This window comes from Oreochromis niloticus, linkage group LG23 (genome assembly GCF_001858045.2).
Source record: "Oreochromis niloticus isolate F11D_XX linkage group LG23, O_niloticus_UMD_NMBU, whole genome shotgun sequence".
NCBI classification, from domain to species: domain Eukaryota; kingdom Metazoa; phylum Chordata; class Actinopteri; order Cichliformes; family Cichlidae; genus Oreochromis; species Oreochromis niloticus.
This window is the reverse complement of record NC_031986.2, coordinates 42,206-55,825: the sequence shown is the minus strand read 5'-3', so window position 1 is coordinate 55,825 and position 13,620 is coordinate 42,206. Positions and strand designations below refer to the sequence as shown.

The 13,620-nt window shown below is 38.1% G+C and overlaps 1 protein-coding gene across 1 annotated transcript in view; it reads left to right on the top strand.

Moving 5' to 3' along the window:
• The window catches only part of LOC109200125 (utrophin), a 154,237-nt gene that overhangs the window by 115,614 nt on the left and 25,003 nt on the right, over positions 1-13,620 (top strand). Inside the window, exon 4 of the mRNA XM_019355584.2 lies at positions 12,066-12,158. Within this exon, the coding sequence (XP_019211129.2) occupies positions 12,066-12,158 (93 nt within the window). The remainder of the gene's footprint in view (positions 1-12,065; positions 12,159-13,620) is intronic.

Below are 13,620 nucleotides of genomic sequence, written 5' to 3'. Positions count from 1 at the left end.
GATTTCCCCTCTAGGATTAGTAAAGTGTTTTGAATCTAATGTTGTGGGTCATAGTTACATACAACACAAAGTTATAAAGAGTGAATACCTTTTGTAATGTGTTTCCCACATTTGTTCCTAGTATCTGTGGTAGTACCATCCAGTGAACAAGAGAAACTTCCTGTGCGTCCCCCCTCTGATGTCAGATGTTAAATTTTACATGTCCAAAAATAATGAGGAGAGGGAATTCTTTCCTATGTTTAAATTTGTTTTACTATTTAAAATTGGAGGTGAAAGAAGGGTCGGTGAATTGAGGTGCAGTAGAGTGCAGGCTGAGCAGGTGAAACGGAAGGGAGTAAAGGAGCACAAGGAATGTAGCTTGGAAGGCAGTGAAGAGCGGGTAAGCAGGAAGGTGTTTGGTCAAAAAGTTGTTAGAGTTTGGTGAAAGATGAAGAAGAAGTGGAGACACATGGGAACACAGCTATAGCAAATTAGACATAATGAGACTAGGGGAAGCAAAACTGAATGCAATGCACATGAGACAAGGACTCTCAAAATAAGACAGGGAACATGCAACCCAGCTTCAAGACACACAAACTTACAGAGCATCTCTGATGACATGGTCCAAAAAATAAATAAATTGTGGCCACAAAATACTACTTCGTGCCCTCGAAATAGTATAACGTGCCCAAGAAATACTTATTTGTGGCCACGAAATACTATTTCGAGGGCACGAAATAGGTATAACGTGCGCACAAAATGGTAATTTGTGGGCATGAATTGGTTATAACATGGCAACAAATTACGCATTTGTGGCAACGAAATAGATAACGTACGCACATCATATTGATACAATTCCTGGACAGCTGCGTAGAGACATAAGCATAAGAGTAGGATAAACCTATACACCATGGACAGAGACAGTATGATTGAGTTTTATTTTAGGCTGGGAATGAGCTACAAATGCATTTTGAAAAGCCTGGCAATGCAAGGAACCATTATTATGGAGAGACATTTAAACAGGATATTGAGAGCCCAGTTGCTTTACAGACGTAGGTATGACCTGGACGCCGGGATAGATTTTATTGTCAACCAACTGCAAGGGCCTGGGAAGGATCACGGTTATCGGTCAAGTGTTTTGTGCCCACAAATTAGCATTTCGTGTGCACGTTATACCTATTTCGTGCCCTCGAAATAGTATTTCATGGGCACGAATAACTATTTCGTGGGCACGTTATACCCATTTTGTGCCCACGAAGCAGTATTTTGTGGCCACAATTTATTTATTTTTTGGACCATGTCATCAGAGGGGCTCCGTACAAACTAGATGCTGGAAGAAAATAAAAACACATGAGAGACAGACAAGACAAAGAAGAACAAAATTATAATCACATATAAATCCAGACATAAATCAAGAATCCATTTCTCAAAACACGATACAATAAAGACTAAAAAGTCCAAAAAACAGAGCACTGGGAAACACACCTAAGGAAGTGTGATGAATGTGGGAATGGTGCTCGGTAGACGGCTGATGAGCAAGCAGAGTGACACTCAAGGGAGAGTCTGAGCAGGGAGCCATATAGTTAGTATAGTAAAGGTGACAACTAACTAAGCAGACTAGAAAGTTGGTCTCAAAGTGTCTACCAACTGTGTGAGCTATTGTGAAACAACTGTTACATCATCGGTTATAGACATGTACAAGCATGTAAAAACGTCGGTGTCTAAAATCAAGTAAATACACAGATTAGTAAATTTTAGTATCAATTTATAATAATAATTAGTTTTTTACTTTAGCAAGCCCAATGATGGTCAGAGATGGTCAGATACAGAGTGCAGCAATATAAAAAGACAGGAACCTGGAAATGTGTCCGTGGAAGTAAAATGTTTGTATGAAATGTATTTTAAGATCTGGAAAATCTTTAAACTTTCCCTGAGAACTAGAAATGCAGGCGCAGAAGTGTGTGTAGGGCAGTAATAAAATTAAATGTGAGTCACATGAAACATAAGCTACTGATAACTAACTAACTAACTACACAATAAAACATAAAAGTAGTGCTTCTATCTTTGTCAAGTGTAATCTGGAATGGATTTTAAGTGAGTGTAGTATATAAGCACAAAGGTACTGAAGGTGGCTCGTGTTTTATGTCATTAAAACACAGTAACAGTACTGTGTTTTTGAGGACAGAGATGAACTAACAGTCATCTTTAGTTCTAACACTGGGGCACACTGAGCAAGAAGACACTGGTTTTTGGACTGAATGTGTCAAATACCCAAGCTAAAACTAATACCACGGCTAGTTAGCTAACAGTTACCCATGACCAAAATCTATGGCAGCATGGGCCAGGGTGCCAGGTCCACTTTAACATGGGACCCATCCCGACTGCCTAAACCTTTTCTTAGGGCATGATTGGTTATATTAGATCCTGTGTGAACCTGTGCGGTTTTGTCCTGTTTGATTGAGATAATTACAGCGGATCTCAGTGGAAAAAAGTCACACAAATTGTTAACAAATAGTTCATCTGTAATTTATTAGGCTTTCACACTTTAATTAACAGTAGAAATTGTTTAGTCAGTTTCTGGCTGCAGAATGTGAGTAAGTGGTTAGGGTAACGACGATTAAAGCGATTATGCAACAAACACAATTTCTAATAAAAAAAGATGAAGGCCTGTTTTATTTTCTTATTAAAAGATAAGTGCATGAATTACAACACACTCTCTCTCTGTTGATATCAACCTGTGCAGCTCACCCACCCTCTCACACTCTCACTCACGTGTAAAAGCAGTGGCTTGCTGCCATGTAACTGGCTGATTAGCTGCTGAACTGCTTTGTTACACCCTTGACACCTCCAGTGCTTCTTTAAGATTGCTCCCTGGAAGTCCTTTTCTGCTGATTTGTAATTACACCGTGTCCCCCGTGCTGTGCAAAGAGCAAACATCAGTTCGGGTATCATTGTGCAATTTTTCAGTATGAAGCAACACAGTTCACACTCTGTTCACTATTATAACACACTAGCACCACGATTCAATTCATTTTCTTCAATTCAATGTTATTTATACAGCGCCAAATCACAACAACAGTCACCTCAAGGTGCTTTATATTGTAAGGTAGACCTTACAATAATACATACAGAGAAAAACCCAACAATCGTATGACCCCCTATGAGCAAGCACTTTGGCAACAGTGGGAAGGAAAAACTCCCTTTTAACAGGAAGAAACCTCCGACAGAACCAGACGATCATCCCTTTATTGTAGAAAGTAAAGATGTAGTTTCCTGCTATTATTGCTTTTGAGATGCTTCTAAGATTTGTCTTTTTTTTTTTTTTATAAAAAATGGGGACATGAAATGCCACTCTAAAATAAATGGTTATGTACAAATGTTGCATTGCTAAATACACTGTAAAATCTAATTAGTTCCCAGAACTCAAAAAAATTATGGAAACTCGTTGCCTCAAAAAAAATTGAGTAAAGCTTAGCTAAAAATGACTAAATTAGGACAACTTGTTTATTTTGAGTACTCTGTACAAGCTCATTTGTTCCCAGAACTCAAAAAAATTGGATCAAGTTTACGTAAGATGACCAAGTTAGGGCAACTTACTCATTTTGAGTACACTGTACAGCCTTGTTAGTTCCCAGAACTCAAAAAAATTATGGAAACTCGTTGCCTCAAAAAAACTAAGTAAAGCTTACTTAAGATGTCTGTTAGGACAACTTATACATTGCAAGTCTGCAACATTAAGAATAACTTGATATCTCTGACTGTGCAATACTAATTGTTTACCTACTGACAACCATTTCAAGTTCAACTAAATGAAAAAACAATTTGTGGTAACCTGAATATGATTAAAAATAATTAACAACACTTTTTGTAATGATGTTAAAATGAGCCCAACTTTTATTTTCAAACACAACAAAGTATAACAGCCAACATACTGGACACTGTTCTGCGGAACAACAAACAATTATAATCTTACACTGAAACAAAGTCTCAGATGTAATTATTCTGAAAATAAGTTTAGGTCTACCACAGTTTGTTTTGTACTTACATTACTTATATAATCAAAATAAAATATTTATTGTTCTGTCACAAGTGCATTCTCTAATTTAAACAACACATTTGTTTTCCATTCCAACACATGAGCTGGAATGTTGTATTATTTTAAGGACGGCTTGTTTCCAGTCCAGGCATTACTGCCTGAATGACTGTCATGGATCGAGGTGATCCAAATGTAGGTGCAGAAGAAAGTCTTTAACTTCCCTTAAGTACAGTAGCAGTGGATGTGGGTTGGAGATGCAATGAGCTTGAACCTGCAGGTGACCATCTTCACTGACCACACCATCTGTGACGGAGGACTCATCTCTCCTGTTGTCCTGCAAGCAAACAATCATATTTTTGGAACATGAACTTAATTGCTTTCTTAAAACATTTTTTCTGCATTTGGTATAAAACAGACTCCAATTTAAACAATCTCAGGCTGCCTCCCCACCAGAGAGATGACATTTAATGTCCCACTTGTCAGTCTGCATAGCCCTGACCACCAACCGACACACAATAATGTCATGAAAGTAGAGCTGGGCGATAGAACGATAACGATATGTATTGCGAAATAACTTTTTCTCGATAGAAAAATGAAACTATTGCGATAGACCTCATCTCTCTCTCTTCCTGTCTTTAAAAAAAAAGAACAGCCAATCCAAATTAAGTAGCGCATAGTCGAACCAATCACAGCCGCAGCGTCACGTCACGTGACTTGTTACGTACAGCACAAGTGACAAGCCGCACGTGTGTATTTGTTTGGGAAGCAGCCGTTAATGGAGAAAATGAGTTTGCCCACTAGAGAAAAATCAACCGAGAGCTTGGTTGACCAGGTTACCGAAGAGAACACAGATGACGGTTCCAATGCCGGAGAGATTGTTGAAAGGAAGGGCCAGAGAAGTTCCGTAGACTAAAAGCGCTAATTCGTCATCGAAAACAACCAGAAGAATCCCTGCGAAGCAACAACAGTCAATTGAGTCGGCTTTCTCCAGCGTCTTACCATATGACAAAAAGCTAAGAGACATAGCGACATAACGAATGCCATAGCCTACCGTCTTGCTAAAGACATGCTACCAATAAACACGGTCGAAAATGAAGGATTCAAGCAGCTAACTGAGGTAATAGCTAAGCTATACAACAAGGAGAGATTGAGAATTTCCTTTTAGTTCTCAGTTTATTTGATATTGACAAAAGTTAGTCAATTTTTTCTGTTCTTCTGTAAAACAAACTAAGATTTATTTTTAGAATTAATATTTTGTTTCTAAGTGGAATTGACAATTTAGTGGTCTGTTTTGTTTGTTCTATTTTGAAACTTGAACTTAAATGCTTTAGCGGCTACCTTTTGTGTAGTTTGCAATATTTGCCTTTATTTATCTGAAACTGAAGTCTCATGTTCTTTAAGTACATCTGCCCTGTTGAACTTATTATGGGAAATAAATATTTAAATCAAAACAAGCTTCTGATTATTTCACATTTTACTTGTGAGCAATGGCAGATTTAAATCTTACAAATATAGTTATTTGGCTTATATCGTGATATATATCGTTATCGCCTGAAATGAAAAAAACATATCGTGATATGAAAAAATCTTATATCGCCCAGCTCTACATGAAAGCATCATTTTAAAAAGGGCTATGCAAACATGGCCAGTAACTTTCATTCTAATGATGTGCAAAATGATTTGTGCACAAAACAAATTTTGCTGTTAGAAAACTTGCAGACTTCACTATATACAGTGTAGACCCTCTAAACTAAGTTTGGGGGATGTGATCTTTCAAGAAATGCAGACCAAACTGTTGTTGTTTGTTTACTTACACAGCATGTCTTGTAGAATTAACTGTGGTCACCAGCAACAGCATAGTGCAGTCATATCTCAAGTCTAATAACAGAAGACAGGAAAAGATCAGTAAAGAAACAACTTCCCCAAACCAAAGCACAAATAAAACAATAAGTAAAACAGGCTGATCTAAAGTATGATTAAAGTTCAGCCTGATTAATATAAATGTCACTGACAGTTGCTAATATATTGGAAAACCAAAATACTTACCACTGAGTTGATGTCTTTCTGTCCAACAACAGGAGTGCTGGTCCCGAGCCTCAAAGACAGTAAGAAGCAAGCAGAGGGAGAAAAAACAGAACATTTTTCAGAAACTGATTTGATCCTTAATGGCTGTGCAATCATTGTAACATAGAGTTTGCTTATGTTGTTAAATAAAGGCTAGATTTGACATTAATAGACGCAACAGATGTTCAAAAGCTGCCACAAAGCATGAAAAAAATGGACGTCTCTGAAAACGTCGGAGCATTTTTGCAAATATGTGATGTCTTGATAAATCGAGCAGATATTTGAACTTTACACAGCTACATTCTCACCTGAAAATATCTTAAAAGTTTATTTTGTGTCCCAGAAAAAGTAACAAGTTTTTCAGCGGCGCTCCTCCGCCATTGCTGCGCTTACAAGTACGCACAGGCTCTGACAACCGTGGCCAACAAATGCGATCCTCCTTTTCCCCAGACTACCCTTTCTGGGTCACAAAATAACCTTTTAAGATATTTTCAGGCGAGAATGTAGCTGTGTAATGCTCAAATATCTACTTAATTTATCAAAATATCACATATTTGCAAAAGTGCTTCCACGTTTTCGGAGAGCTCTGTTATCCACCCCCCACACCTACCCCACCCCTAACGGCTGCACCTTCCGAAGAATTTTGTCTGGGCTCTTATCTCACTTATTTATTTCAAACAATCAACAGAAAATTTCACCGACATAGTTTTATGTAAGGTTTTTAAGGCTGTGGTGTTAATTTTTAAGTAAGATGAGCCCAGCGACAGCAGCAACGCTAGGCTAACACTAACTAGCTAGCAAGATTATAAACCTGGTGCTAAACTAAGAGAAGCCACAAATCAGTTTGAATAAGAGTAAACATTTACTCACCAAGTCAGTGTATCAGGTAAAGATCCACAACAATGACAACAATAATATCTTGAGCTGACGCTTCTCCAGGTTTGCTCAACATATTCCATAACAAATGCGGATTGACCCGTGCTAGGGAGGAGAACGGTAGTGGCGTGGCATTTTCAAACCATATCTTTCATCCTTCCGCACTGAGAAGCAAAACTTCCAGCTTACTTAGTTTTTCTAAGTTAAGACAACTCAAATAAATTGAGTTTATCAGCGTTTTTTCATAAAAAGTACTGGTAACTTATTTAAATTGAGTTCTAAGAACAAAAAATTGAGTTCAGCCTATTTAATATTTTTAATTAAACACAATATTACATTTTACAGTGTAGGGAGATTGTCACGGTCCTGGGTCGGTAACCCAGTGTTTTGACTTTTGTATTATTATTGATCTTTTCTCATGGTTTTTGACTGCTAGTGTTTTGATTTCTGTTTTGTATTTCTAGCTCTCCAGTTCTTCTTGGTTTGTGATTTCTAGTTCTTAGGTTTTGGTCCCTGTGCCCCTCATGTTTAGTGTAGGTTTAGTTCTTCTTGTTCCCTAGTCAGTCGTGTCTCATGCCACTCCTGTCCCTGTACTCAGTGTTCCCTCTGTTCAGTAACAACTCCGTGCCTCTGTGGCTGTCTTCTGTTTCCTGTTTTACTTTGAAAGTCCGTGTCCTATGTCAATGTATTATTTTTTGCTTCTTCCCGGTCTTGTCTCATCTGATTAGTGTCAGCTGTGTTCCCTGCCTGTCTGCCATTTCCTCATTTCCTCATGTATATAGTGGCTGTATCCCAATTCAGGGTCTGCAGTCTTAAAGTACGCAGCCTTAACGGTCCACAAGGGCCGCATACTCAAAGACCGCTAAGGCCGGAAGTGCAAGGCTTGTGAAATGAGACGGTCTAGCTTCCATTGCGCTGCCCAGGTTGTCTAGCAACCATGATACTAACAGCTGGAAACATTTCATACAGCATTGTTTGACAGAAATGAAGGAGAAAATCTTTTGTTCATTTGTTTGTTTGTTTTTATATGAGCTTTGTGTGATTTGATAAGTATCTGAGGCATCTTACTTTGGTAATGTAACTATAATATGGCCAATGTGTCTGTGAAGGTTCTCAGTCATCCAGGTCATCGTAGTCAAAGGAGTTTGCAAAGAAAAAAGCGTCTGGACTTCTTTAAAGAAGTCCAGACGCTTTTTTCTTTGCAAACTCCTTTGACTATAATATGGCCAATATTAAAGTTATCATTTATCACAGCAGTAAACTTGAACTCTGTGTCAAATACTGAGCTTCAGTGCAGATTCAATTTGCATTTATTTATATTTCCTATCACCTTAAATCTTCACTCAAAGACAAGTATCTTTGACAGTGTATATATAGATGTATTATATATAAGAGACAAATATTGTTCGTTTAATTTGTTGGCATTACTAAATTTGGCTCAATGCTTACATATATGTGTAAAAAGAAAATGTATGAGCTGTGATAACTGTTCCTGATAGAATGAAGATCAGACTGATATATTAAATATTCCTTTATTAGATGAGAAAATCATACCATGTCATAACTGCTTTAAGTCATACAGAATAGATATCAGAGCCTTAAACAGGCTGACTTCTGCTAAATGGGTCAAACTGGGCCGAAAGTATACAAACACATAACATCCTTATAGAATATGATGTAACACTATAGATCAACTTACCTCAACATTTATGAAGCATATAAACAATTACAGCAATATGATACAACAAACACAACAGTACTACTAATCCAAAATACTCAAAGCTTCATAGAACTGAAACAAACATTTATTTTCAGCTCCATTCTTCTGCTGATACATACTTTAGGTTTCTGAATATTAAACTTGTTGCTGCCTTTCATAGTGTGTAACTTGAAGGCCCTGAGTACTTTCTCCCACACTGAAAACACTGGAATGATCAAATTATTTGAACATTACCTAATAAGACTGATTCAGGACAGACAATTAGTTATGTTAAACTTTCCTAGCAGTCCTTCACAAATAGGGAACAGTCTGTCTATTCTCTCCATCTGTCAGCTGCTGCTGGCTCTTCCTCCTCCTCTTCCTCACACACTGCTGAGTTTGTCCTGATGGATCATCAGGGGTGCAAAGCCTCACAGATGATGTGCAGCAGTGGGTCCCTCAGTCTGTCCTCACTCTGGACACTTGCAGTTCTCAAACATGGAAATCAAATGTGTGATAAGCTGCAGGATTCAAACACAAGTGTAACTTATAAATACATGTTCATACTTTTATTACACAATCAGAGAGAAAGAAACAGAGAGAGAGTGCAGGACAGACAGACAGGTGACAGTCTCAGGTGTATACACTGCTACAAAACAGCACAAGAGAAGGAGGATTTAGTGTTTGTGTTATTACATGTGTGACTCCTGTGATTAAAGCATCTTTCTTTCAGCTTAACGAGTGAACCGTCAGCTCGTTCAAACACACGTTAAAGTCCGTTTGGCTCGACACCACCGAACAGAGGCAGCAATATAACATAGCTAACATTAACAGTGCAGTGAATCCTGCTTGTGCCGTCATATTCAGGACTGCAAACCGAGCAGCATCACTGACTTTCAGCTTGTTGTGTTTGTGGATATATGACTGACTTTAATTATCCATAAAATCATCACATTCTCTGTAAGATTAAGGTCTATTGAGCGGCATATATTTTAAAGTAAAGGCTTTAAAACCAAGTTAGTACAAACATCGCAATGTCACATAACTTTGCCGACATGTGACCAACAGTAATGTCTTAATGTTCTTCATTATTAAACATTTGGACATAAATAAGTGACATAACATTCAGTACTTCTAAAAGTTTACTCTTCGGGCGCCCCTCCATTTTTTTCGGCAAAATTATCCACACCCACCGCCGCGCTATGAATTCTGGGATATGTTGGGCCATGAAGGATACACAAACCCTTCCTTAAAATTCAGGGAAATGAAAGACGCATTTGAGGCTGCATTTCGAGCAGCCTTTGAATTGGGACAGCCTTCGTCGCGTCGCTGTGACGTAATCGGCCTTAAAATGCGGCCATTAAGGCTGCAGACCCTGAATTGGGATACAGCCATAGTGTGTGTTCACCTCTGTTCCTCGTCGGATTGTCTGCATTTTCTCCTGTGAGTCTTCCCCAGTGTTTCGTCTGTGTTCCCTCCTTGATGTTTTCGTTCCCGGTTGTAAGGTTTTGGAACATTTTTCCATGTTTCCGGTGTTCTTTAGTTTAGCTGCTCCCAGTTTAGGTTTTGTTAGTTCCCTTTCTGAATCCTTTTGTTGTGTTTTGGTACAGCGGCCAATAAAGGCTCATTTTCAGTTTAAACCTTCTCATTCATTTGTTTGTCTGTACTTGGGTCCTCATTCTCATCCACTCCACGTCGTCTGCTTCGCCAGACGTGACAGTACAGTGTACATTATATATACTTTCCTTTACAAGTTCAGGACCACATTTTTGGCAATGATTGTGGCACTTTCTGCACCTTCAACTCAGCTGTTTCCTTTCTATCTTAAATGTTTGCCAAGTGGTACTTGCCGTAGTAAGTAGGGCTACTGTTCTTCCACATAAATGATCTGCCCCAAGAAATGCAGAGAGATACAGTGATATATGATACAGTATGCTTGAGATGTGCCACTTCATTCTGTAACACAGAAATTTGAAGTTTCTGTTGTACTTGGACAGCATCTGATTTGTTTTGTGCCCATCGAATGTCCTGTGCCATAGTCTTCGGAGGAGTCTCTGGTTAGTGCTTCACACTTTTGGTTGACTCTGTGCAGAGGATCATTAATGACACAGTTACAGTTATGACTGTGTTGCGCTCAAGAGATGAATGTGGTACTGTGAATAAATGTAACCCTAGCGACTGACGCATATCAATGTGTGCCGAAATTGGCTCAGTAAACTGACATTTAGGAAAGAGGCTCATGTAAGTGCTCTCTGGAATAATGGAAATAAATAAACCTGTGTCTGTTATTAGGTCAACATCATGACAATTATCCATTAGCATTTACTTCTAAAGAGCAGAGAGTTTTGTTAACATTAATGTCCATCATTTTCAGGTCCTCCTTTTGACCAAACATGAAAAAAGTAAATCATTACTTGCCTAGTAACAGCTAGTATGTAGAATAAACACAAATGAAGTGGTTATATACTTATATCCTATGAGCAAGTAGGGCTATGAAGGGCCAGAAGTGACAAAATTAATTAATTAAATATGCTATTTTGTCACTCCTGGCCCTCCATACAATGGAGGGCCGCAAAGAATTTAATGGTTTGCACACTATTTGCACACTATTGCATTTAGTAGTGTATGATTTTTTGAGCACACATGCTCTTCATCAGACAAATACGGCGGAGGATTAGGGCCACTGGGGGGGAAAAAAGTGGACACGTCTTTTTTTTTCTTTTCCAGAATTTTCAGACAAAAGTCAGAATTCTGACTTTTTTCTCAGAATTCTGAGATTAAAGTCAAAATTCTGACTTTTTTCTGATATTAATCTCAGAAATCTGTAATCTCAGTTGCAGGCAACTGCAACGGACAAATAAAGGCTCATTCATTCATTCAGAATTCTGACTTTTTTCTCAGAATTCTGACTTTTTTTCTGAGATTAATCTCAGAATTCTGACTTTTTTCTCGGAAATATCATCTTTAGAAGTTATCAATGTAATGATTCTTTTTTGAAATAATGTATAAAGTAGGAAAATACTACTGTGAATGTACACAGTTTGAAAATATAAGTTGTTATTCTTGCTGTGACACACCTAGACCACACAAAAAAAACCATTCACTTGCCCTTCAACAGAAGGGCAAGTGAATGGTAAGTGAATGTTACTGGGTTTTTTTTTTGTTTCCAGCAATAATTCACGCTTGTAGCTTTTCAGATGTCCTCTCTCCAGTCCCAGGACATTCCTAAAAACATGAAAAAACATGAAAGGCATAATTAGTCAATAAATCCCACCTGCCCTGCCAGCCACCGTGGCACTGCCCCCAAACCCACAGCACACCACACATCACCCCTTCTCTGCAGTGGAGCTGGAGACCACACTCTGCCACAAATCCGCATTCTTATTTTCATTTGGTGTATTTGTGCTTTAGACAGGGAAGCCACCTGTGGAGGACCTGTTCTCAGACCTGTGTGATGGGCGACGCCTGCTAGAGCTGCTGGAGGGACTAACAGGACATGAGCTGGTATGAACATATACACATATAGTGTGCTTGCATTGTGATGATGTACTTGCTTTTGTCTTTTCAACACTGTACATTGTACAGTGCTGTTTTTTGAATAGGTGTATCAGTACATGTCAAGGATAGAACTCTGATGGGATACAAATCCAAGAGTAGAAAAATACAGTCAGAAGTGAAGCACTGTAGCAGTTTGATGCCTGGGCTTTTATTGGAAATGTCAGTTATGTAAGCATCCACTGTATAAACATCCATCACAGTAACACTGCACATATAACTAAACTAAGAAACTATATAATATGTCCATTTTAAGTTCAGTTTTTAAAACCTTACAGTGTACACAACAATGGACACCATTAAAGATTTATAAATGAATCACTGGGCCAGTTAAAATTTCAATGTGGTGATCATGTTCAGGATTATGACTTATTGGGAACAGGTCATTAAACCACACAGCACCATATTAGGATTCAAGGATTCAAGGAGCTTTATTGTCATTCGCATCACATGTTTACATGAAGTGGAACGAAATTATGTACACACGGCCCCGGAGCGAAAAGAAACAGAATAACGAAGAAACAGAATTTTTAAGTAATAAATAAATAGTTTTTTTAAAAAACAAAAAACCACAACAGAATAACAGAATAACATATTAAGTATAACATATAAATAACATATTAAATTCTAACCTTGTTGTGGCTAGAGTCGCTTACTGTTCACAACACAATTAGCGACACAGTGTTCTTCTTGCCATATGATAGCATATGGCAAGAAGAACAGGTGCTATACATTCAATGAGAATAAAACCATAGACATAGCTAGATAGTGTTTAGTTTAACTTCAGTCCTTGAAACTGTATAATCATCTCGGTTTATAAAGAGAAAGCAAGAGAGATAATATGAAATGAATATGAAATCTCAAATCACCTAGAAGTTGTCACCTTGGAATCCTGAAAACGTGTACCTTTTTAAAATGTGATTCACACTGAGGAAGAATATATATTAGAAGAAGAAGGGAGATTGGATGATAACCCAACAAATATCAAAACCAATGCAATTGTTACGGGTTCGAAATTGAGGATGAGAGTAAAACAATGATGGTCCAGAAGAGGTCAATCAAACAATTGATTTTTAATGAATGCACGCAGCGTGGAGAGGTGCAAACTGCAGAACAGTTGTACATCTCTACCCAAAATACACTCTAGATTGCTTTTATAACATCAGGGTATTGTAACGCCCCTTCTTGCGTTTACAAGCACATAATTTGCATGTACAGAACATTCATGTATTTTAAGAATTAACTGCAACATAGAGGTTCCTCCTTGTGGCATACTCTTAAGAATATGGTGATGATCTAAGGCCTTTGAGGTCACCATGGGCTGGACATCCTTCCGTCACCTGTAACTAGGCAAACTCAAATGCAACAAGAAGCTGAATACATTCAGGCCTTTGCTCAGCTACTTTTTTAC